The sequence below is a fragment of the Pristiophorus japonicus genome, chromosome 12 (assembly GCF_044704955.1).
Source record: "Pristiophorus japonicus isolate sPriJap1 chromosome 12, sPriJap1.hap1, whole genome shotgun sequence".
NCBI classification, from domain to species: Eukaryota; Metazoa; Chordata; class Chondrichthyes; family Pristiophoridae; genus Pristiophorus; species Pristiophorus japonicus.
The window spans coordinates 150,939,913-150,964,800 of NC_091988.1; the positions used below are offsets into that span (position 1 = coordinate 150,939,913).

At 43.8% G+C, this 24,888-nt stretch overlaps 1 protein-coding gene across 1 annotated transcript in view; it reads right to left on the reverse strand.

The window, feature by feature from the left end:
• Positions 1 to 24,159, reverse strand: part of LOC139277013 (teashirt homolog 2) — a 472,086-nt gene extending 447,927 nt beyond the window's left edge. Inside the window, exon 1 of the mRNA XM_070895015.1 lies at positions 24,049 to 24,159. Coding sequence (XP_070751116.1) covers positions 24,049 to 24,088 — 40 coding nt within the window. The 5' untranslated portion in view covers positions 24,089 to 24,159. The remainder of the gene's footprint in view (positions 1 to 24,048) is intronic.
• Positions 24,160 to 24,888: the final 729 nt, after the last annotated feature.

A 24,888-nucleotide genomic window follows, 5' to 3' on the forward strand; every position in this document is an offset into this window, starting at 1 on the left:
ACTCCACAATATTTATCTATCCCCACACATCTTCACTATTTAACCCTGACCCGAGGGCCTTTGCGCACTGTACCCCATCTATTTAATCTAAGTGAAACTTCTGCACAACCCACTCCCTGATCCCCAAAGGCAATCGAAAGTCCAGAGTATTTATCTATCCCCACATCTTCATTACTCAATCCTGACCTGAGGCTCTCTGCAACAAACAGCCATAAACAGCCTTCACTTTGTCAAACACAAGGACTCACACTGAAAAAATAATTTAAAAAATAGACGAAAAAAACCAAACTATTGCTGACAAAGGTCGTGTTTTAAGAATTATATTAAATTAAATTAAAATAACACATCAATCAAATTCTGCTATGTTTCCTTATTAGTCTGTGTGTGCTTGGCTTTGTATTCAATAAAACTTCACTCTTTACTTGAATCAGATGAAGAAAAGTGGTTTTAAATGCATCACCTTACTGCTAAGCAATCAGAACCGTAGATTCAGATATGACAGATCTGAGTTTACCACTGGAACACTCCAACAAAATGGCAACATTTCCAGCGGATGGCAGTCAGGTAAACAAAAACGCGTATTGACATGTACCACATTTACACGCATGACACAAGTCAACTTCAAATTGGAGTCAACTTTATTTTGATGCACATCAAATTAACTCAACAGCGTTTACAAGCTGCCACTTTTGCCTGCATTCACAAATAGAAATAATGCTTGCAGTCGACTCAAAACAGTTCATATGCATCAGACAAGACAACTTGAAAGAAAAAAAACACATCAGGAATGAACACATTATCTTTGTGGATTAAATTTGATGTGCAATGCATTTATATTGAGGAAACCTAGATTTAATTTAACCCGACACGATTTCAAGTCACCTTATTGCATGCATGCAAAGATGGTAATTTTTCCAAATGCTATCAGTTGCAATTTTCTTAATTAAAAATGCAAAAAATGTCTGCCGATATAATAGGTACATTCTTTTGTCACTTGCCAGCATTTTAGACAACAGGAGTGAATGACTAGTGGCAGTATTCACTTTACAATGCCACCATCAGGAAAGAGAAGCATCTTATAAAACGCAGTAACAATGAGAATTTACTGAACAAGCTATATACAACCTACCCAGTGTTTATAGACTGGGATGGACTAGTCGATAGTTTTTGAAAATAGAGAACAACAGTTGACTTAGAGTGTCTAAGTGTGGCTTTCAATGAGTTCTTTAACAGCAAAAACAAAACAAATATTTGACAAACATTGAAGGTTGTTAATTTATGGTTCTAAAAAGATTCTCCCAGAAATGTTCAATACCTGTATATGCATACATTTAAAGTGTATCAGAATGCTTAAGCCTTGTTTTTTTGTGTGTATCTATGTTACTAAGCCCTTTCAGCCAGGTTTTACAGCTGAAGTCTGGACCTTCTGTTAGTGCCACCAGTTTTTCTTCCACCACATCTACCACTAACAACACAGAAGTTGCATTTCATCGCGCATCTGACCAGAGCTGGTATTTTTTCGAAACTAGATCAATAATCTCATAACTCAAAAGGAAAAGAGCACTTTACTCAAAAGTGGCACTTTCTTTTGTTGGGTTGGAATGTTCCTGTATACATGGGGTTGAAACTAAACATTTTAGAGGCTTTTCTGAATAGCCTCTTTGCCCTTTAATCCGGTGATTTTCAAATTTTCCATATGCGGTGTCTATTTCTGGAGACCTTCCCTGTCCTAGCTTCCAAAAGACAAGATCATCTTTTCTCCAAAAGGAAAACAGCACTATCATTACTGGAGATGTGTTTTTATTTGTTTACAGATACAGAAATAAAGGCCCCAAGTTTCCACATGATTTGCTCCTGATTTTTAGGAGCAACTGGTGTAGAACGGAGTATCTTAGAAATCGGAATTCTCGTCATTTAGTTTGCTCCAGTTCTAGTCAGTTTGAACAGTTTCACTTTGAACACAATTTTTTTTTCAAAAGGGGGCGTGTCCAGCCACTTACGCCTGTTTTCAAAGTTTCGTCAGTGAAAACTTACTCCAAACTAACTTAGAATGGAGTGAGTGAAGATTTTTGTACGCTCGAAAAAACCTTGTCTACACTTTAGAAAATCAGGCGTAGGTTACAAATCAGGCGTAGGGAATGGTGAGGGGGGGGGGTTTAAAGGGAAGTTTACAAACATTAAACACTTCAGTTTTACAAATAAAGAGCCATCATCAATAATAAATGATAAATACATCAATAAATCAACCAATAAATCAATCAAAAAAAATTAATAAGAAATAATTTTTTTTTAAATCAATAAATAAAACATTTTCTACTTACCGACTGCAGCACCGGGAGCCCTCCAACAGCGTGCTGGGATGCCCCCCCGCTCTCCCCTCTCAGTGTGTCTCTGTCAGTGTCTCTATCTCTCTGTCTGTCTGTGTGTGTGTCTCATTCTCTGTCAGTGTCTGTGTTTCTGACAGCGAGGGGAGGCGGAGGAGGGGAGCAGGGGGAGGGATGGGGGAGAAGGGGGGAGGGGGGAGAAGGGGATAAAGGAGATGGAGGGAGAAGGAGATGGGGGGGGGAGAAGGAGATGGGGGGGGAGAAGGAGCTGGGGGGGGAGAAGGAGATGGGGGGGAGAAGGAGATGGGGGGGGAGAAGGAGATGGGGGGGGAGAAGGAGATGGGGGGGAGAAGGAGATGGGGGGGGGGAGAAGGAGATGGGGGGGAGAAGGAGATGGGGGGAGAAGGAGATGGGGGGGAGAAGGAGATGGGGGGGAGAAGGAGATGGGGGGAGGAGAAGGAGATGGGGGGAGAAGGAGATGGGGGGGAGAAGGAGATGGGGGGGAGAAGGAGATGGGGGGAGAAGGAGATGGGGGGGAGAAGGAGATGGGGGGAGAAGGAGATGGGGGGGAGAAGGAGATGGGGGGGGAGAAGGAGATGGGGGGGGAGAAGGAGATGGGGGGGGAGAAGGAGATGGGGGGGAGAAGGAGATGGGGGGGGAGAAGGAGATGGGGGGGGAGAAGGAGATGGGGGGGAGAAGGAGATGGGGGGGGAGAAGGAGATGGGGGGGGAGAAGGAGATGGGGGGGGAGAAGGAGATGGGGGGGGGGAGAAGGAGATGGAGGGGAGAAGGAGATGGGGGGGAGAAGGAGATGGGGGGAGAAGGAGATGGGGGGGAGAAGGAGATGGGGGGGAGAAGGAGATGGGGGGGGAGAAGGAGATGGGGGGGGAGAAGGAGATGGGGGGGAGAAGGAGATGGGGGGGGAGAAGGAGATGGGGGGGGAGAAGGAGATGGGGGGGGAGAAGGAGATGGGGGGGGGGAGAAGGAGATTGGGGGGGGGGAGAAGGAGATTGTGGGGGGGAGAAGGAGATTGGGGGGGAGAAGGAGATTGGGGGGGGGAGAAGGAGGTTGGGGGGGAGAAGGAGGTTGGGGGGGAGAAGGAGGTTGGGGGGGAGAAGGAGGTTGGGGGGGGGGAGAAGGAGGTTGGGGGGGGAGAAGGAGGTTGGGGGGGGGAGAAGGAGGTTGGGGGGGGGGAGGAGGTTGGGGGGGGGAGAAGGAGGTTGGGGGGGGGGAGAAGGAGGTTGGGGGGGAGAAGGAGGTTGGGGGGGAGAAGGAGGTTGGGGGGGGGAGAAGGAGGTTGGGGGGGGAGAAGGAGGTTGGGGGGGGAGAAGGAGGTTGGGGGGGGGAGAAGGAGGTTGGGGGGGAAGGAGATTGGGAGGGGGAAGGAGATTGAGAGGGGGAAGGAGATTGAGGGGGGGAAGAAGATTGGGGGTAAGGAGATGGGGGGGAGAAGGAGATTTGGGGGGGAGAAGGAGATTTGGGGGGGGAAGGAGATTGGGGGGGAAGGAGATTGGGGGGGGAAGGAGATTGGGGGGGAAGGAGATTGGGGGGGAAGGAGATTGGGGGGGGGAAGGAGATTGGGGGGGGAAGGAGATTGGGGGGGGAAGGAGATTGGGGGGGAAGGAGATTGGGGGGGAAGGAGATTGGGGGGGAAGGAGATTGGGGGGGAAGGAGATTGGGGGGGAAGGAGATTGGGGGGGGAAGGAGATTGGGGGGGAAGGAGATTGGGGGGGAAGGAGATTGGGGGGGGAAGGAGATTGGGGGGGGAAGGAGATTGGGGGGGGAAGGAGATTGGGGGGGGGAAGGAGATTGGGGGGGGAAGGAGATTGGGGGGGGAAGGAGATTGGGGGGGAAGGAGATTGGGGGGGAAGGAGATGGGGGGGAAGGAGATTGGGGGGGGAAGGAGATTGGGGGGGGAAGGAGATTGGGGGGGGAAGAGATTGGGGGGGGGAAGGAGATGGGGGGGGGAGAAGGAGATTAGGGGGGGAGAAGGAGAAAGGGGAGGGAGGCTGAACGGGTCGGGCCCGAGACTTCGGGCAGGGCCCGTCCCCAGCACCAGATTTACAGGTAGGTGGCGTTGGGTTGGGTCGGGGGGGGTGGTGGGAGGGAGGGAGGTTCGGTTCGGGTCGGGGAGAGGGAGGTCAGGTCGGATCCAGTCCGGGGGCGGGGGGAACCGGGAGTCGGGTCGGGTCCAGTCAGGGGGGGGGACCGGGAGTCGGGTCGGGTCGGGTCCGGGGGGGGGGGCGGGGAGCGGGAGAGTCGGGTCGGGTCCGGAGGCAGGAAGCGGGAGTCGAGTCGGGTCGGGAGGAAGCAGGAGCTGGCCGTGGAAGAAGCCTTATTCATGCAGCCCCACTGAGGCCATTCGGCCAGAGCTAGGGGCTGCGTGCTTCGGCCCCTCCCACACAGTTTCGGGCGCCTGGAGCTACTGCACATGCGTGCCCACTGTAGTGCGCATGTGCAGAGGTCCCGGCACTGTTTTCAGTGCAGGGACCTGGCTCCGCCCCCTACAGCTCCTGCTGCGCTGCGCCGAGGGCCTGCAGGGAGGTGGAGAATACGGAGGTTTTGTTTAGGCGCACTTTGTGGCGCGAAAAACGGGCGTCCAGGTCGGGACTGCGCCGTTCTAGGCGCGCCTCGAAACTTGGACCCAAAGTGTTGTTAAGTCAACGAACAGAAATCCAGAAGGTAGGTGCAGTGAAATCCAGGGACCCCAATTTGAAAACTTAGTTTAATTCCGTACAAATACCAAATTAAAGGTGACAGCTAATTCTTTGGACACAACAGTGCATTTAATTACATTTCTTAGGTTTAATCATCACACTGTACAACTAATATGAACAAATGTAACAACTGTAGGTAAAGGCCACTTTCCCAGCACAAGAGAACGTAGCTGAAACATAGAAAATAGGTGCAGGAGTAGGCCATTCGGCCCTTCGAGCCTGCACTGCCATTTAATAAGATCATGGCCGATCCTTCCCTCAGTACCCCTTTCCTGCTTTCTCTCCATATCCCCTGATCCCCTTAGCCATAAGGGCCATATCTAACTCCCTCTTGATTATATCCAATGAACTGCCATCAACAACTCTCTGCGGCAGGGAATTCCACGGGTTAACAACTCTCTGAGTGAAGAAGTTTCTCCTTATCTCAGGATAAGGGGCAGGCCATTTTGGACTAAGACTGTGTTCCCTGGTTCTGGACTTCCCCAACATCGGGAACATTCTTCCCGCATCTAACCTGTCCAGTCCCATCAGAATCTTATATGTTCCTATGAGATCCCCTCTCATCCTTCTAAATTCCAGTGTATAAAGGCCCAGTTGATCCAGTCTCTCCTCATATGTCAGTCCAGCCATCCCTGGAATCAGTCTGGTGAACCTTCGCTGCACTCCCTCAATAGCAACAACGTCCTTCCTCAGATTAGAAGACCAAAACTGAACACAATATTCCAGGTGAGGCCTCACCAAGGCCCTGTACAACTGCAGTAAGACCTCCCTGCTCCTATACTCAAATCTCCTTGCTATGAAGGCCAACATACCATTTGCCTTCTTCATCGCCTGCTGTACCTGCATGCCAACTTTCAATGATTGATGCATTATGACACCCAGGTCTCGCTGCACCTCCCCTTTTCCTAATCTGCCGCCATTCAGATAATATTCTGTCTTCGTGTTTTTGCCTCCATTTATCCACATTATACTGCATCTGCCATGTATTTGCCCATTCGCCTAACCTGTCCAAGTCACCCTGCAGCCTCTTAGCGTCCTCCTCACAGCTCACACCGCCGCCCAGTTTCATGTCATCTGCAAACTTGGAGATATTACACTCAATTCCATCATTTAAATCATTAATATATATTGTAAAGAGCTGGTGTCCCAGCACTGAGCCCTGCAGTACTCCACTAGTCACTGCCTGCCTATCTGAAAAGGACCCGTTTATCCCGACTCTCTGCTTCCTGTCTGCCAGCCAGTTCTCTATCCACGTCAGTACATTACCCCCAATACCATGTGCTTTGATTTTGCACACCAATCTCTTGTGTGGGACCTTGTCAAAAGTCTTTTGAAAGTCCAAGTACACCACATCCATTGGTTCTCCCTTGTCCACTCTACTAGTTACATCCTCAAAAAATTCCAGAAGATTTGTCAAGCATGATTTCCCTTTCATAAATCCATGCTGACTTGGACCGATCCTGTCACTGCTTTCCAAATGTGCTGCTATTTCATCCTTAATGATTGATTCCAACATTTTCCCCACTACTGATATCAGGCTAACCGGTCTATAATTACCCGTTTTCTCTCTCCCTCCTTTTTTAAAAAGTGTTACATTAGCAACCCTCCAGTCAAAAGGTTCAAAGATCCTAATAGAAACATTTTGAATGTGGTTTGAATGTGCACTAACAAATATGAGTGACATATTATGGCCAGCAAGTGTGATGTTCCGCATCAGACACAATCGTTCCATCTATTTTTTACTTCGAAATACATCCATGACTGAAGTGCATTAAAAGCTCATTAACCAAAGAAACATAAGGCTTTGCATTTCTATAATGCTTCACCTCGGATGTAATACTTTTGCATGCCGTCACTGTTGTAATGTTGGAAACACGGCAGCCAATTTGCGCATAGTGAGATCTCACAAACAGCAATGTGATAATGACCAGATAATCAGTTTGTTATGTTGATTAAGGGATTAATATTGGCCAAGACACCGGGAAAACTCCCTGCTCTTCTTTGAAATAGTGTCTTGGGTTCTATTACGTCCATCTCAGAGGGCAGACGAAGCCTCGGTTTCATGTCTTATCTGAAAGGCGGCAGCTCAGATGGCACATCACTCCCTTAGTACTGCATTGGACTGTCTTCCTAGATATTACTTAGCTGACTGGTAAAAAGACTATGGCAAGAGAAGACCTGCAGCATTCTGTAATAAGACCTTCAGGGACCACAAGGTGGCTGCGATTTTATTTACCGAGGCGGGCTAAGCGCAGCCAAGATCAGTGGCTGAATGCAGCCCCGCTCCCACTTCCATGGAGCTCTGTTGATCTGATTTTACCTTGATTGAGTTTGTTAAGCGCGCCCTGTGAGGTTCTCAGCCAATTAACAGGAAGCGGGTCTGATGATGTCATTTGATGACGCATCATCAGCCAGTTTCCTTAAAGAGACCGTGGCTAATCTTTTTTTGATAGCTGTTTTATCAGTGTTCTACTGCAAACACTGCAAAAAGATGCAAGACTGCACCCAGGCTCTCCTATGACCCCACCGCCACCCCTCCCCCCCACCTCCACCCCCTCCAGATGCTGATGGAGGGAGTCACAGCACGCAGGGAGGTTCTCTTCCCTTCCAGTGGGTGGAAGAGACCGCCCCAGGAGATTAATGCAGTCTGGTTGCACACTGCATAGGAGGGCTCAAGCAGGGATGTCATCAGGAGGACCCTGGCTGCAGTGGCACAAACCTTTCAATGATCTCAGCAGATCACGAGAAGTTACTGCAAAGCCACACTCAATCTCATCCTGCTGTGCCTTACCTTGCACCATCCATCCCTCTCTCTCTATCAACATTATCACTTCCCCATCTCACTAGCCACTCCTCACATTCACCCTGATCCTTGGCCAATCATACCAACTAACAACACATAAGGGTAGGCACTTGGGTCTTTTAGCCAAAGTTCATGTAGAGTTTCTGCAAATGTGTTGTCAAACATTAAAATCTTTATTTTCAACACTTTGTGTTCTTGGACAGATTTGTGTGCCCCTTTGGAAGTGACTTAGTGAGGTGCAGTGAATGGTAAGACATAAGGGTACCTTGCAAAATGGTGATTGAGTGTGAAAGGAATGGCTTGGGCATTGCAGGGATGCTTTATGGTGCTGGTGTGGGGTGGTGCCAACCTGGCACATCATGTGGCAGCCAGGGTGCATATCGTCAAGTGAAGTAAATGTGGCCATGGTGAGGCCATCCCTGGCAGCAATGTGGTCAGGTGCTGATACCCTGTGCAGCATCAGGTGATTTCGGAGAAGGTTGTTGTTGATGATGCTGGTGTGTTTAATGATATTGGTATTGAGGCTGATCGTGGTGGGTTTCTGAGGACCAAGGTGAGATTTTTTCTCCCAAGGGCATCGAGGCTGCTGGAAGAGATGGCAGGTGAGGTTTAGATGACAGAAGCGACTGGTCAATGGTGAGAGAGGTTGCTCCAAGGAGGTGACAGTGGGTAGAGATTTCACTCCAACACTTCCAAGCTGCATACAGCTCAAAGGTCTCTTCCAAATCCTGAAGGCTTCAGCTTCTGACATTGGAAAGTGAACAGCTGTGAAATGGTAGCTTTTATACCACATCTGCAGCTGTCACCTTGCCAAAGCAATGAAGAGTCACTGAGAACCCAACACACTTACCTGACATGAAACACGAGGGATGGCACTCGTTGAAAACTTGGTAAAATGGTAAGTGCATGTGTAAACTCCTTTTAAATACCTTTAAATTATTTCTTAAGCATCTTAATTGACTGGCCGCCGCTTGGTGTCGTGTCTGCGATCCACATGCAGACCCGACAGTTGAGAAACTGACACGGAGGCGGGTTCAGAGCGGACTTCCACCTTGTTGTCAATCAGGGCCATTTTGACAGCGGGCCCGCCTCAAAACCCGCACTCGCAGGGCTGGGAAGATTCCGGCCAGTATGTGTATACCTACTGATTTGTTAAGGTAGTCTTTTCACTTTAAGGCATGCTACAGGTCTGTGAAGTAAATCATTGGATGCAAATCCATTGCACGAAGCAGTCTTTAAACTTAGTTTAGTAGTCCTACTCAGAGAGGCCACAGTCATGCAATACATCATAATGTGGTCTCCTTGAATTGAGGCATATTCTGAGGGTATACCGCATTGCATTTAACAAGACCTGCCATTGTCTAGTTTTGGACCAGGATAGTTATAGCTTGCAAACTGCACCCCAGAAATCTATCTTAAAAGAAAAGGTACCCAAAAATGATTACGGTTATTAAAATTTTCAACAGTAGTAAAGCAAATCTCTGAATTCGAACTCTGATTCTTGCCCTTCTACTGCCCCGTCTGGCAGCAGCTTTTGATCCTACTTCTGACTCAAGCCTTTCTTGACTGAAGGGCGGATGTCTTATTAACTGCAGGGGAAAAAAACATGTTTAATTATTGTCTGATAGAGAGAGATTATTTTCAATGTTTGTTCAAGATATGATTAGGGTCATACACATCTTCCCATGCCAAAACTCAATGTGTGGGTTCAAACACAGTGAAACCTGTATCAACCCTAAACTCCCTGCTGCCAGTTTATGCATTAGTACTGAGCACATCTGCAAAGGCAGTGTACATTGTAGCAAGCAGATTCCCCAAAGCTTGTTCCCATGACACGCTTTCTCAAGCATGCATGCTCTGCTCAGTTCAGAAAGGAGACAGCCCCTGCCAGTTTAACTACACTAAAAGAAACATTCAAAAGAAACATTTCAAAACAAGTACCGTGCCACAGCATTTATTGCTTTGCTCACTAACAACTAAATGTTCTCCTCTCTATTTGTGACTGATTCGGCTACCTGCGACATTATCGGCTGCTTTTAGTACTATTTTAGAAACCACAACAAACTTGAAACATACCACTGTGCAAGATGTTTTTTTCTGTGATGGGATTAGCCAAATTTCAATGCTTATTTATAACCTCCAGCAGAAAATTGACTACATACACTGCTCGAGTCAACTGGGACTGCATAACATCAACTTGATTATATCAAATTAACTCAAACATAATTGCACTGCTTGACTAGCCATGGAACTTGTCAGCTATAAACCTGTCAAAAATCCATCAACTTTGCAGTTAAATAGCAGCACAAAGCTTAGGTTCCAGAGCTTGACATTTTTTGGATCTCCGCCTGGTAAGATGCTTTAGAGCTAGCTTTTTTTTTTGCTGTTGCTGTTCTTCATTTGTGTAAGCTGAGGTATGTAGACCACAAGAGGAAGGAAGGTAAAAGTTGCTGTTCTGAACAAAAAAAAGGTAGCAAAGTGTGAACATAAGTTTTGAAACTTCATTATAGCTAGCGTTTAGATTGAGTCTAATGATTATTACATTAGGTGCCAGAAAAGCAGCAAAGCATCAGTAAAGATGATTACCAAATCGTGCATTTCTGAAAAAAAATGAGGAAATATTAATTTGGTTATCGTTTAAGAAACTGTCTATTTATGTCTTGAATTTATTCAATGTCCCAGCTTCCACAGCTCGCCACAGATTTACAACCCTGAGAGAAGAAATTTCTCCTCATCTGTTTTAAATGGGAAGCCCCTTATTCTAAGGTCATGCCCTCTAGTTTTAGTTTCTCCCATCAGAGGAAACATCCTCTCTGTATCCACCTTGTCAAGCCCCCTCATAATCTTGTATGTTTCTATAAGATCACCTCTCATTCTTCTGCATTCCAATGAGTAGAGGCCCAACCTACTCAACCTTTCTTCATAAGTCAATCCCCGGAATCAGCCGAGTGAACCTTCTCTGAACTGCCTCCAAAGCAAGTATATCCTTTCGTAAATATGGAAACCAAAACTGCACGCAGTATTCCACTCTGGCCTCACCAATACCGTATATAGGTATTTTGAACTCGTACGTAATCTCAAAATATGATGTGTAAATATTATAGGGCTGATTTCCTCGACTGAGTGTCCCTGGCAAGGATTGGCATTCCCACCTGTGTAACATCGCCCACCTCAATTCTGCTGCCAAAAGGGCTGATCAGGAAGCTTTAAGCCCACAGTCCGATTTTCCTGACATTCATTGAAACAGATGGATCAGCAGGCCTATGATTTTCTGATTAGCATTCCCATGCCAGGTGTACGATTGGGGAATTAGCCTGGAAATTTCAATATTGGGAAACAAAATTATTTGTCTATGTAAGACATTGCAAAGCATGATTAATATTATCCCTGTACCTGATGGGTCTATATACAGAGAACCTCCAACTTACATTTCTGTAGTGCCTTTAACAGAAAAATACCCAAAGATGCTTCACAGAGACATGAAGAAAAACAGATGCTGAGCCAAAGCTAGAAGGAGGTATCCAAATGTTTCATCAAAGAAGGGATTTTAATGAGTGTCTTAAAAGAGAGTGAAGGGAAGAGACAGAAATGTTTCGGGAGCATATTTTAGAAAGTGAAACCTCGAGGGCTGCACATCACTCGCGATGGCAGTGTAAAGGGGCAGGGGGGAGGGGGGTAGACAAGAGGTCAGAGAAATGGAGACTTCAGGGGGTAGGGGTTATAAGGCTGGAGGAAGTTAGATTTAGGGTGGGTTGAGGCTGTGGAGAGATGTAATACAAGTACGTGAGAGTTTTAAATCTGAGGCATTGGGCGATGCCAATGTAGGTCAGTGAGGATGGGTGAGTGTGACCTGGTGCAGCATTGGAAACAGAAAGCAGAATTTGGAATGAGCTGAAGTTTATGGAGGGTGGAGAATGGGAGGCCGGCCAGGAGTACATTGGAAGAATCAAGTCTGGAGGTGACAAAGGCATGCATGGTGGTCTTAGCAGAAGCTGGGCTGAGATAGGGATGGAGGTGGGTGATATTACAGAGTTGGAAGTAAGTTGTAAAAAGCTTGAGGCAGTAGGAAAGGCATGGAGATTGTGGTGGAAGCCAAAGATAATGGCTTTGATCTTTGCAATGTTTAGCCTGAATGTCAGGCAAGCTGTCTGATAGAAACATAGAAAATAGGTGCAGGAGTAGGCCATTCGGCCCTTCGAGCCTGCACCACCATTCGATGAGATCATGGCGGATCATTCCCTCATTATCCCTTTCCTGCTTTCTCTCCACACCCCTTGATCCCCTTAGCCGTAAGGGCCATATCTAACTCCCTCTTGAATATATCCAATGAACTGGCATCAACAACTCTCTGCGGTAGGGAATTCCACAGGTTAAAGGCTCTCTGAGTGAAGAAGTTTGTCCTCATCTCTGTCTTAAATGGCCTACCCCTTATCCTAAGATGGTGTCCCCTGGTTCTGGACTTCCGCAACATCGGGAACAATCTACCCACATCTAACCTGTCCAGTCCCATCAGAATCTTGTATGTTTTGATGAGATCCCCTCATATCCTTCTAAACTCCAATGTATAAAAGCCCAGTTGATCCAGTCTCTCCTCATATGTCAGTCCAGCCATCCCGGGAATCAGTCTGGTGAACCTTCGCTGCACTCCCTCAATAGCAAGAACGTCCTTCCTCAGATTAGGAGACCAAAACTGAACACAATATTCCAGGTGAGGCCTCACCAAGGCCCTGTACAACTGTAGTAAGACCTCCCTGCTCCTATCCTCAAATCCCCTAGCTATGAAGGCCAACATACCATTTGCCTTCTTCATCGCCTGCTGTACATGTATGCCAACTTTCAATGACTGATGAACCATGACATCCAGGTCTCGTTGCACCTCCCCTTTTCCTAATCTGCCACCATTCAGATAATATTCTGTCTTCGTGTTTTTGCCCCCAAAGTGGATAACCTCACATTTATCCACATTATACTGCATCTGCCATGCATTTGCCCACTCACCTAATCTGTCTAAATCACCCTGCAGCCTCTTAGCGTCCTCCTCACAGCTCACACCGCCACCCAGTTTAGTGTCATCTGCAAACTTGGAGACATTACTCACAATTCCTTCATCCAAATCATTGATGTATATTGTAAAGAGCTGGGGTCCCAGCACTGAGCCCTGCGGCACTCCACTAGTCACTGCCTGCCATTCCGTTTATCCTGACTCTCTGCTTCCTGTCTGCCAACCAGTTTTCTATCCACATCAGTATATTAACCCCAATTCCATGTGCTTTGATTTTGCACACCAATCTCTTGTGTGGGACCTTGTCAAAAGCCTTTTTGAAAGTCCAAATACACCACATCCACTGGTTCGCCCTTGTCCACTCTACTGGTTACATCCTCAAAAAATTCCAGAAGATTTGTCAAGCATGATTTCCCCTTCATAAATCCATGCTGACTTGGACCGATCCCGTCACTGCTTTCCAAATGCGCTGCTACTTCATCCTTAATAATTGATTCCAACATTTTCCCCACCACTGATGTCAGGCTAACCGGTCTATAATTACCTGCTTTCTCTCTCCCTCCCTTTTTAAAAAGTGGTGTTACATTAGCTACCCTCCAATCCATAGGAACTGATCCCGAGTCGATAGACTGTTGGAAAATGATCACAAATGCATCTACTATTTCTAGGGCCACTTCCTTAAGTACTCTGGGATGCAGATTATCAGGCCCCGGGGATTTATCGGCCTTCAACCCCATCTATTTTCCTAACGCAATTTACCGCCTAATAAGGATATCCTTCAGTACCTCCTTCTCACTAGACCCCCGGTCCCCAAATACATCTGGAAGGTTATTTGTGTCTTCCTTCGTGAAGACAGAACCAAAGTATTTGTTCAATTGGTCTGCCATTTCCTTGTTCCCCAGTCTAAAGTCACCTGAATCTGACTGCAAAGGACCTACGTTTGTCTTCACTAATCTTTTTCTCTTCACATATCTGTAAAAGCTTTTACATTCAGTTTTTATGTTCCCAGCAAGCTTCTTCTTGTACTCTATTTCCCCCCTCTTAATTAAACCCTTTGCCCTCCTCTGCTGAATTCTAAATTTCTCCCAGTCCTCAGGTTTGCTGCTTTTTGTGGCCAATTTATATGCCTCTTCCTTGGATTTAACACGATCCTTAATTTCCCTTGTTAGCCACGGTTGAGCCACCTTCCCCGTTTTATTTTTATTCCAGACAGGGATGTACAATTGCTGAAGTTCATCCATGTGATCTTTAAATGTTTGCCATTGCCTATCCACCGTCAACCCTTTAAGTATCATTTGCCAGTCTATTCTCGCCAATTCACACCTCAAACCATCGAAGTTACCTTTCCTTAAGTTCAGGACCCTAGTTTCTGAATTAACTGTGTCACTCTCCATCCTAATAAAAAATTCTACCATGTTATGGTCACTCTTCCCCAAGGGGTCTCACACAACAAGATTTCTAATTCGTCCTTTCTCATTACACATCACCCAGTATAGGATGGCCAGCTCCCTGGTTGGTTCCTCGACATATTGGTCGAGAAAACCATCCCTAATACACTCCAGGAAATCCTCCTCCACCGCATTGCTACCAGTTTGGTTAGCCCAGTCAATATGTAGATTTATGTCACCCATGATAACTGCTGTACCATTACTGCATGCATCCCTAATTTCTTGTTTGATGCTGTCCCCAACTTTACTACTACTGTTTGGTGGTCTGTACACAACTCCCACTCGCGTTTTTTGCCCCATGGTATTCCGCAGCTCCACCCATAACGATTCCACATCATCCAAGCTAATGTCCTTTCTTATTATTGCATTAATTTTCTCTTTAACCAGCAATGCCACCCCGCCTCCTTTTCCTTTCTGTCTATCATAAAAACATAGAAAATAGGTGCAGGAGTAGGTCATTCGGCCCTTCTAGCCTGCACCGCTATTCAATGAGTTCATGGCTGAACATGCAACTTCAGTACCCCATTCCTGCTTTCTCGCCATACCCCTTGATCCCCCTCGTAGTAAGGACTTCATCTAACTCCTTTTTGAATATATTTAGTGAATTGGCCTCAACTACTTTCTGTGGTAGAGAATTCCACAGGTTCACCACTCTCTGGGTGAAAAAGTTTTTCCTCATCTCGGTCCTAAATGGCTTACCCCTTCTCCTTAGACTGTGACCCCTGGTTCTGGACTTCCCCAACATTGGGAACATTCTTCCTGCATCTAACCTGTCTAAACCCATCAGAATTTTAAACGTTTCTATGAGGTCCCCTCTCATTCTTCTGAATTCCAGTGAATACAAGCCCAGTTGATCCAGTCTTTCCTGATAGGTCAGTCCCGCCATCCCGGGAATCAGTCTGGTAAACCTTCGCTGCACTCCCTCAATAGCAAGAATGTCCTTCCTCAGGTTAGGAGACCAAAACTGTACACAATACTCCAGGTGTGACCTCACCAAGGCCCTGTAACTGTAGCAACACCTCCCTGACCCTTTACTCATATCCTTCCTAAATGTTGAATATCCCTGGATGTTGAGTTCCCAGCCTTGGTCACCCTGGAGCCATGACCCCGTGATGCCAATTACATCATACCCGTTAACTGCTATCTGCGCAGTTAATTCGTCCACCTTAATCCGAATACGGATAGTGAGAGAAAGTCAAAGAGTCTAAAGAAGTGGTAGAAATGTAGAGCTTGGAGGTATTGGCAGTAATGTGGAAGCTAGCTGCCATGGCTTTGGATGATGTCACCAAAAGGTGGAAAGGGAGGGCCAAAGTTTTGTTCCTTTTGGGGCCTCCAGAGGTGACATTGCAAAAGTGGAAAGAGAAGCCATGGCTAGATATTCCTTACAGTGTGCAGGCTAGTGCAACTCTTGCCGTTAGCTGCAAAAATGTGCAATTCCCCCCACCTCCCCCACAGTGTTGGACTACAGCTTCCACCACAGCCAACTGGAGGGTAACAATCAAGTGGAATTCTAGACAGGCTTATAATACTTAAGCCAAAGGAATCAGTAAGCACTGGGTATTTGTAAGGGGAATGATGTTGGGGTTATGGGGGCATTAACTGAATAGAGTATCCCAGGAATCCCTATTCTCCTAATCAACATTAATGATGCTGATTCAGAAACTCTGCAAATTGGCTAAAATCATAGATGTTACCACAGTAGTGAGGGGGCAACAGTCAGGGATCTCCCATTAAAATGGGCAAAATCTGTAAATTGATGGAACAGTAACATCAAATTTGATACGGACAAATGGAAAGCATAATTTGTGAGGAAAAGTGGGTGTAAGGTCTAGAAACAGGTAACAGGTGAATTTGGGAAGGATCTGGGAGTCACAGTAGACTTGTCACTTAACATGTCCATTAGATTACTGTGAAGCAGCAATTTAACAATGCAAGTAGAATTCTGAATTACATTATTATATCCGTAAAGGCAGAAGATGCCAAGTTAAAATCGTACAATACTCTGTCTGGTTAGACTGCGTTGAGTCTTCTGTTCTGTTTTGGTCAACAGACATAATGGAAACATTCACGCCATGGAAGTGGTACAAGAGTTATGAGGAAAGAGTGGAAAGCCTGTAATTATTTAGCTTTGAAAGATAAGCTAATTATGGGGCACTATTCAAGATAAGGAATAAGTAAGGATAGACTAAATATAGTAAAAAGGCCAATATCTGGGGGAACACTTTCACACAAAGTGAACAATATTTGGAATGCTCATTGGAGTTGGGTGCTAGAAGCAAAAATCTTGGAAGAACTGTTTTTTTCTGCATAGGTGCTAGAATAGTCCAAATAGCCATACTCATCTGTAATATATCTTGTCATTTTGTGAAACACAAATGAAAATATGGAACATATGGACATCACATGATTGGACTTGGTTGTAAACACTCACATGTGAACACTGAAATACGAATTGATACTTGGGCCCTGTATTGTAAGCTGTACTTCAGCAAATACCCACTGCCATGGGCAGGGGAGAAAATTGACAAGAGAACTGTATGCTACACTTTTACTACAAGATTTATCTGGGCTACAAATTGACATTTCAAACCCAATTTCACTTTTAAGTAAAAAAAAAATCACCAGTCTGTAGTCTGCAAGCTGGAACTTTACATTTACTTATTCAATTCAACTGGAAAAAAAGGGCCTTGTAAATGTCTGGTGTGTCATCCAGGTCGGGTGGCACGGATTAATGTTTTATGTTTTTCAGATAAACTCCAAAAAGAGTTTCAATTCAACTGGATACTTAGGCAACCAATTAAACACTTGATAGGCATAGATAAATCTGAATTGCCTAAATTTTAACTTTGGTTTGCAGCTGCAGATCACATGGACTCTGTGTGGCAACTGATCAAACGCTCTCTTTCTCCGTCCATCCTCTACAAAAGGTAATTTTTTTGCTATTTGTGTCGCTTTCTTTCGTATTGTATCTTTTTTTTTCTCTGCTTTCATTTTTCTTCCCTTCAGTTGTGAAAGTTTTTACCTACAGCTCTTGGTGTCGGTGATATGGTTCAATAAGCAACAGGCTCACCGAAACAGCAAGATTCAAAGCAGCCACCATTTTGAATTAAAGCCTGTGTTCCTTAGAATAAAAAAAACACTCCACAGAAAGTTTTAAAGTGACTTAAATGCATTCTAAAAAAGAACAAATTGGCAGGCTGAAAACCAAAGGATTTTGTAGAGACACAAACCAATTCTATTTTTATGGCAACTAAAATGGCCAATTACTACTGGAGTGGTTTCATTCAGAGAGGTGTAAACACACAGTGGGATAGATCACGAGCTTATTCACAAAAGCAAGATTAAGGCATCGGTGTAAAAGAACCAAGGAAGCATTTGCACTGTGGCAAATTGCAACATGACATTCCCCCAGTGATTCACCATGTTATCTTTTGCAATGACCAATGTTTCGTTCTCGCCCACATATTTACCACATCTTTAGATCAATGGCCTTTTAGCATCGTAAAAATGTTCATTCTGAGAAAACCACTATTCTTGGAGCTTTTGGGTCCATCTGCTTTATGGAAATGGAGCTGAGCGTGGGCCCTCAACTGATGAGAAGAAATGACTAATCAAATAGACTAAACATTTCACTAGTGCAAACAGGATTATGATGCATCGGAATCTGCTGATGTCTCTAGGTCCAACAACTGAAGACTTACAACAAAGCAACAAAAAGCATCAAGAACCCAGTCAGTGGTGAAAAATGGAAGATGGGCAAAGAGATGTAACATGACTGCTCTGGTTTGTTGGCAGAATGAAAGGTTTCCCACAGGGTCCTGCAACTTATACTAATGTACAGTTTTTATACAAATATGGCAGTGGAAGTGAGAAACAGATGCTTTTGATTAAAATATATTCCTTACTGTTGCACTGCAGTGTGGTCATTACCTATATACCTTTAATCAGCAAGCAGCATCTGTTTCCGATAGTAAATCATGAAAAAAGACACAACTCCATTTAGGTTATTAATAGGAAAGCCCAGACATCCACAAGAAGCTATTGTTTTTATTCTATGCTACTGAGGTGCCCTTCAAGCTAATACTTCGCAAAAAAAAAATGTTACTTTTTCTTGGCCACTAACTACCACATCTCTCGGTCAAACAAGCAGGTGAGGAAATTCAAGGCAAAATCTTCTCCACAACCAACATCTCCTCCATTCTTTCACTGGCCACCTCAATACACAATGAGTGTAGCACTACATTGAGGACAGCCCTGCGATCTGAACTCATAACTTTCTAGCTGGGACCCAAGTACATTTATAATGTAGCAAGTAAATTCTATAAAATGCTACTATATTTTGAGCACTCAGCCAATGGCATCACCTCACCATTATTGCATTGAACTGCTATTGGAGATAAGTCTCCCTATAGATATTGGGTGGGGGAAGACTGATTACAGTAGTAGCCCTACTCAAACTATTTACACTTTGCTGCTTCAAAGTTTTGCTCCGCCTAGCTATACAGCACAAAACCCAATGATGTAGAGAATTAAATTAGTACAATGAAATCTTGTCTTCAGTAGTTTGCTTTCTGGGCACCAAGTGTTCAGATCACAGGCGCATAAATGTTGCATTACAATGAGAAGCATACGAGGGAGGTTAGCAGATTTTTTTTTTTTACACAAAAGTTTACTGGGATATTGAATGGATTATCAAAAGTGACTACTGAAGTTGCATGAACCATGACTTTTAAGAGGGAATTAGATGAACTGTGGAAGAACAATATTCGGAAGGTAAAGAGTAAGTGCAGGGAAATGGGATTAAAGGAAATAATTCTGATATGTTACTAGCACCAGCAATGGCATGATGGACCAAATGGCGTCATTCTGTGCTGAATTTCTATGATCCTGGTGGTACTGGTTTAGTGTTGATGTTCCCTGTACCCATGCTGGTGACAAAGATAAGTAAAGCTGAGGGAGGCCAGTCTGCCCATTTAGTTCAACCTTCCATAGAAAGTTACAATGCCCCTTTTCACAGCAATTCCCATATACAACATCCACCTGCCTCTTGAATGATTCTAGAGATCCAATGAGAGTCAACTTACTCATCTAGTTAAGTTTGTTATTATTTGTAACTGATAATTAATATCCTTTATTGACAAATAGAAACTAAAGTAGTCTACTTCTCACAAAAAGAATTGTGTTCCTTGGATACACTTGTTGGAATGTATTTAAATGTCTGCAGCAGAGTTTGACTTTGGTGATGCACAGTTAGTGAACTCACACCGCTGTCCTCTGGACTTCTGTCCCTTTGATTAGCAATAAACCATGGGCAAAGATCAGAGGTCAGCAACATGAGCATATAAAATGGGCATTATTGCAATCAATTTCTAAAATTAAAAAAATTATAGTTTTTCCAATTTGCATCTTAGTTCTCAACCTACAAATGCAAGTTAAGTGTAACATTTTAGTAAGTTCCACACCAATTAGGAGATATTAAAAAGTGTGATTTGCACATTGACCTTACAGGTGCAAGCATGGTAGAATCTTTAGCCTTGTCAATCTATGTTCTGTCAAATAAGCAAGGGTCAACCAAATTGGGCAACGTTTTACTATAAGGTGGGAGTACCTTCAAAAGTAAGACTTAACCAAATGTTGAACTGCCACTAACAGACACAAGGAATTAGTGCAGAATTTGCCACAATTTTAAAAGCACACTCAAGAGACTCACAAATTTATGTTTCCACACTGAAGAAAACGTATCTAATAAATGTTTTCTTTTCTCAAAAATATATACATTGAAAACAGATGTTAAAATCAACAAACCTTTCTTGTGTTTTTACCGTTATTCTTTGTTTTGTTTTACTAGTACAATTAGTGGAATTGTTCAAAGCAAGAATTTAAGTCTGTTCTACCCTTCCGGACACAGGTGTTCATAATCTATAATTACTTCGTGTGGAGCTTACGTATAACTGTAATTATTACAGTTAATTCCTGTTTAGTGAATAACCACTTGTTATCACAAATTGTTGCAGCATGGTCCACCATGAAAATGTTGGGCTGGAAAGTATCATGATTTAAAAGCTGTAACACACGTCCTTTTGATTTTACAATGAACACGTTCTCTCCTAGAATCAAACAGAAAATGCTTGAAATATAATGCAGTTTCATCAGGCTCTGAAAAGAGAAAACTCACATTAATGTTTTGGACTGAGACCTTTCATCAGAGTTCTAATGAAGGATCTGCACTTGAAACATTAACCTGTCTTTTCAGATGATGCTGTACCTGCTGTACGCTTCCAGCATTTTCTATTTTACTACTTCACGTTTCCAACACTCTCACTTTTTCTTTTTAGCTCCTCTATTTTGTCTCCTGGGATTTATTATACCCATAGAACTATGAAGTGAAGTGACTCTTGCATGGCTTCACATCATCAAGATAGCAACACATACTAGTTTCAAGCAAATATAATCTCACTCCAAAACATTAGTGTTACGTATGTAAATGCAAGAGATTCTACACATTCAAGCATTGAGGGGAACTATTCCTGAATGAAGACTTTGAACTTCAGAAAAGATTCACCCAGTGAACCTGCAGATGTTAATCAAAGTCAAAAATTAATCACAGCCAGTCAGTGACCATGCCATCCATGGAGTCACTCAGAACTACCCAATATGGGGACAGACTTGCACTTAGTGATATGTCTTGGCAGGCTGTATTTTAAGAAACAGTGTAGTGTATGTGTTGACCCACTTAGAACTGATACAATCAGCTAGAATGTTAATCATTAAAAAAATTAATGCTTAAAACAGAGTGATTAACCTTTCCTGTAATCTGCTCCTTGTACAGTTGGAAAACTAATTTTAAATAGTTTCCACTATTGGTTTGCATATGGAGGGGCCACAGAGACTGAATTCTAAGCAGAAGTTACTCTTGCGCACAGGTTATTCTCACGGCTAGTTAAACTAGTCAATATCTTTGTGACATTAGTGATTTATGTTTAAGTGAGAAACCAGGGTAAAGGACTAAGTAAGGCCTGTAAGTGCAGTGTGCCACCAAAGCTGAAAAGACTGAAAGGCACAATGAGGTAAATCAGGGTTGTTGTGATTAGGTGATACCAAGTTTGGTTTTAAAAGCCTGAAGATTGTAGCAGGATGGAAAGACTGGCATGGGTGAGAGGTGCAAAGAGTTTTACACGTTTGAGATCTTTGGAGAGTATAAGTTCAGGCACTGTGATATGTCTTGATTTCTACACAGTTCTGGTGTAAAGCAAAGACGACGTTGGACAGGGCTTTTGGAGCTTAGAAGAACAAGGCAAGAAAGTTCAAAGGAGTACTAACAATAGTTATATTGATAAAATAAAGAACGATAGGGTTGCAGCTGAAAGCGAGACCTCCTAAATGCAGTTTGTTGATCCTTGTCCACTGTAAGTAACTAAACCCTAAATCGCAGATTTTCTGTAATGCAATTTTTTTTTAAGTCTGGCTCGTAAAGTATATTTTGAACTTTTAGATAGTATTATCTAGAATAAACTTTCATTTATTAGAGGCTTAGAATAATTCTAATTCTATTTTAATTCTATCTGCATTTTTTTCTGCACTTTATGAATTATATATCACAGTACACATTTTCTAACATTCACCATCCACACAAATATTATTTTAAAATAAATGTAAATATCATCCATAGATATATACATCAATTAGCGTATTACATGTGTGGTAAGTTGTGGGGTCACATTAAAAACAACATCAAGAAAAATATATTGATAAAGCAAAATTGATTTGGAAACAAATCAAATTTGAAAACTGCCTTCTGAAAGCAGATACAATACTATTTGATTATGTTTTTCTTCTTCTTGAACCTGTAAGTGGATTTGTTTGTGAAGGATTTTAGTTTTGTTTGAATGTCTTCAATGGGACATTACGTTCACAGTTAACTTGTAGACAACGTACGATAGACATATTTGACACTATATAAACTGGTGGACCCCACCAAGTGGTCTTATTGCACTTTTAACCTCATCAAACTTTCAAATCATAAAACATATTGTTACCAGACATTTTTTGAATTCCCTGGTTGATGGTAGTGTCAAGTTTCAGGAATGACAGGAACACTGAGAACTGACATTTCTTTAAATAAATAAGTTTCTTTTAAAACATTGCAACCTTGTTCAAAGTTTTTTTTCATGAATGTGATTTGATATCTATCCCTCTCCCCCTCTTTCCTCCCATACATTGTTGAACTTATTATTATATCACATCTGTCAACCCACATCTCTTCGCCCCTTCCTGTACTGCCAGGTAATCAATTTGTCGTCACTCTTGGTAACCCCAGTAAAGTCATCAGTGAAATGAGTTACAGCTGTGAAACCATCAGGAAGAAGAACAGCCAAGAATATGCTGCTGATAGCACATCGAGGTCTCAAAGATGAAATATTAATGCACGATTTGTTTATCTGCAAGCTCACATCTTCCAGCACTGAGCTGTTAATTTTCTATCTGTGCAGACAACAGATCACTCAGTCATGAACTCTTCACAGCCATTACACAGAGACATTTTGATTAAGTATGCCTAATGTAGTGTATAGGAAAGAATGAAAACACTCAGCCTGCCAACTTTTGATTGACCATTAAGCCACTGATGAATGTGCCTGTCAAGGGAGAGACAATTACCTCAACAATGAAGAAAGTCTTCTGGAGGGTTATTTCTATAGCAGTGACACATTTACCAGATTACAGCCATGCAAGTTGAAAGCGTGTAAACTAATAGCTAAGATTTCTTCATAATGTATTCATCCCACTCTCCTTAAAGGAAAGGAAATGAAGAAAAACACTCACATTAAAAAAAAACTAAACAAAATAATTGTGCATGTCTGGGCAAGGAAATGACAGGGGCAGGCGTTACGTCACTAGCACATGCGTTGCCATAGTGAGTGATTTATTGATATTTATCGAGAATGAATAGATCAAAGCCGGCCAGATGACAGGTGATCAATCACGCGTCAAATCAAAGATGGCAATCGACTTTAAGACCAGTTAAGTGGGTGGATCCGGCGGATGAAAAATGAACTTTTATTTCTGTGCCCCACAACACCAAATATCACAACTCTCAGGAGGGAAAAAAAGGTTTAAGCAGGCAATTTATTTCACCGATTAGATTCCTCTCTTGTAAAACGGTGTTTTTGAAGACTTGAGCTACAATTGCACACGCACAAAGTTCGAGCGGCTCGCACAGTTTCCCATTCCCCCCTCCCTCTCAGATTGCAAAGTGCATGCTCTTCAACAACAATTTCGTGATTTTTTTTAAGTTGGCGGGCCCCGCAATTCTTCAACCAGCTTGCAGTTTGCCGATTTTAGCCGCGGAGAGTACAAATCACCCCTGCATTGCAAACATTGTATCAGATTACAGTCAAATATTGTAACCCATCCATCTTTTTTTTGTTGCAGAGAGACTAAATTCTCCCTGACTGACAGGGGATAAACACCAAAACGGGTTACATTGTGCTGGACCAGCGAAACCCCACCACCCCATCAGCGTCAGATCACTTAAGTCGTCGCTAAATACATCAAAAGAATTCACACACACACTTACAACTAAAACTTAAAGCGGAAAAAAGTATCTCCGGAGACAACAAAAAACACGACCCCAGCACAGGAGCTGTGTAATAAACACATTTTTTTTTGTCAGGAAGAAATTAAAAATATATATTTTTTGATGAGGATAATAATGTGATCGTCTAGGCAGAGGTAGTATAGAGAAGTTGTTTGTTTACCTGCAGCCCGTTTGGGTGCTTGCTGCTTCCTCCGCGGCATGCTGTGAGAGTTTCAAGTTGACTTTTCTTCAGGTGTGTAAGAGGTGATGAGGGGAGGGGGTGTGGGGAAGGGGAGAGGGGGGGGGGGGCTGCTCGGCGGAGGCTCGTCCCCGATCGCGGGCTGTGTCTGTGTGTTGTCTGTGTGTATAGATGTCTAGGTGTTATCTATACAGTATATTGCATATATGATATATTAAAATATAACAAAAAAAATGTGTGGATGTCTTTCGGGGGGAGTTGCTGGCTGGATTGGCACAGGGACGCACCCCCCCGGCTGGACGGTCGCAAGCTGTCGCTGCTGCCTCGCTCGCTCGCTCTCTCTTTCGCCCCCTCTCGCTCCTCTCCCCGAGCGGCTGCTGATCAGCGGCGGATCCGAGCCTGCTGCTGCTGCTCTCCGTCGGTCGGTGGCTGGCAGCTTTTCCGGAGGGACTGGGCTCAGTCTCACTCGCACAGACACGGGCAAGCGATAGAAGCGAGCATCGATCTCCTCCTCCTCCTCCTCCTGCTCCTCCTTCTGGCAAAGTCAAATGCAATCTATAGCAGCCTCATCCTTGCATTTTGACAGCATCTGGAACAGTGAAAAATGAAAGCAGAAGAGAGATCTATCAATAACAAGGCGCTGGGTATTTGTTAACGGCAATAAAACAATGTTATTGCATAATGACAAAATTATTAATTATATCCGATCTGAGAATTGGGTGAACATTTTCACACATATACGCATACATGTACCTATCCAATGTAACATTATTCCGAAGTATTCTCTGAAAAAAATGACCCATAAAATGAACTTTTGGAACT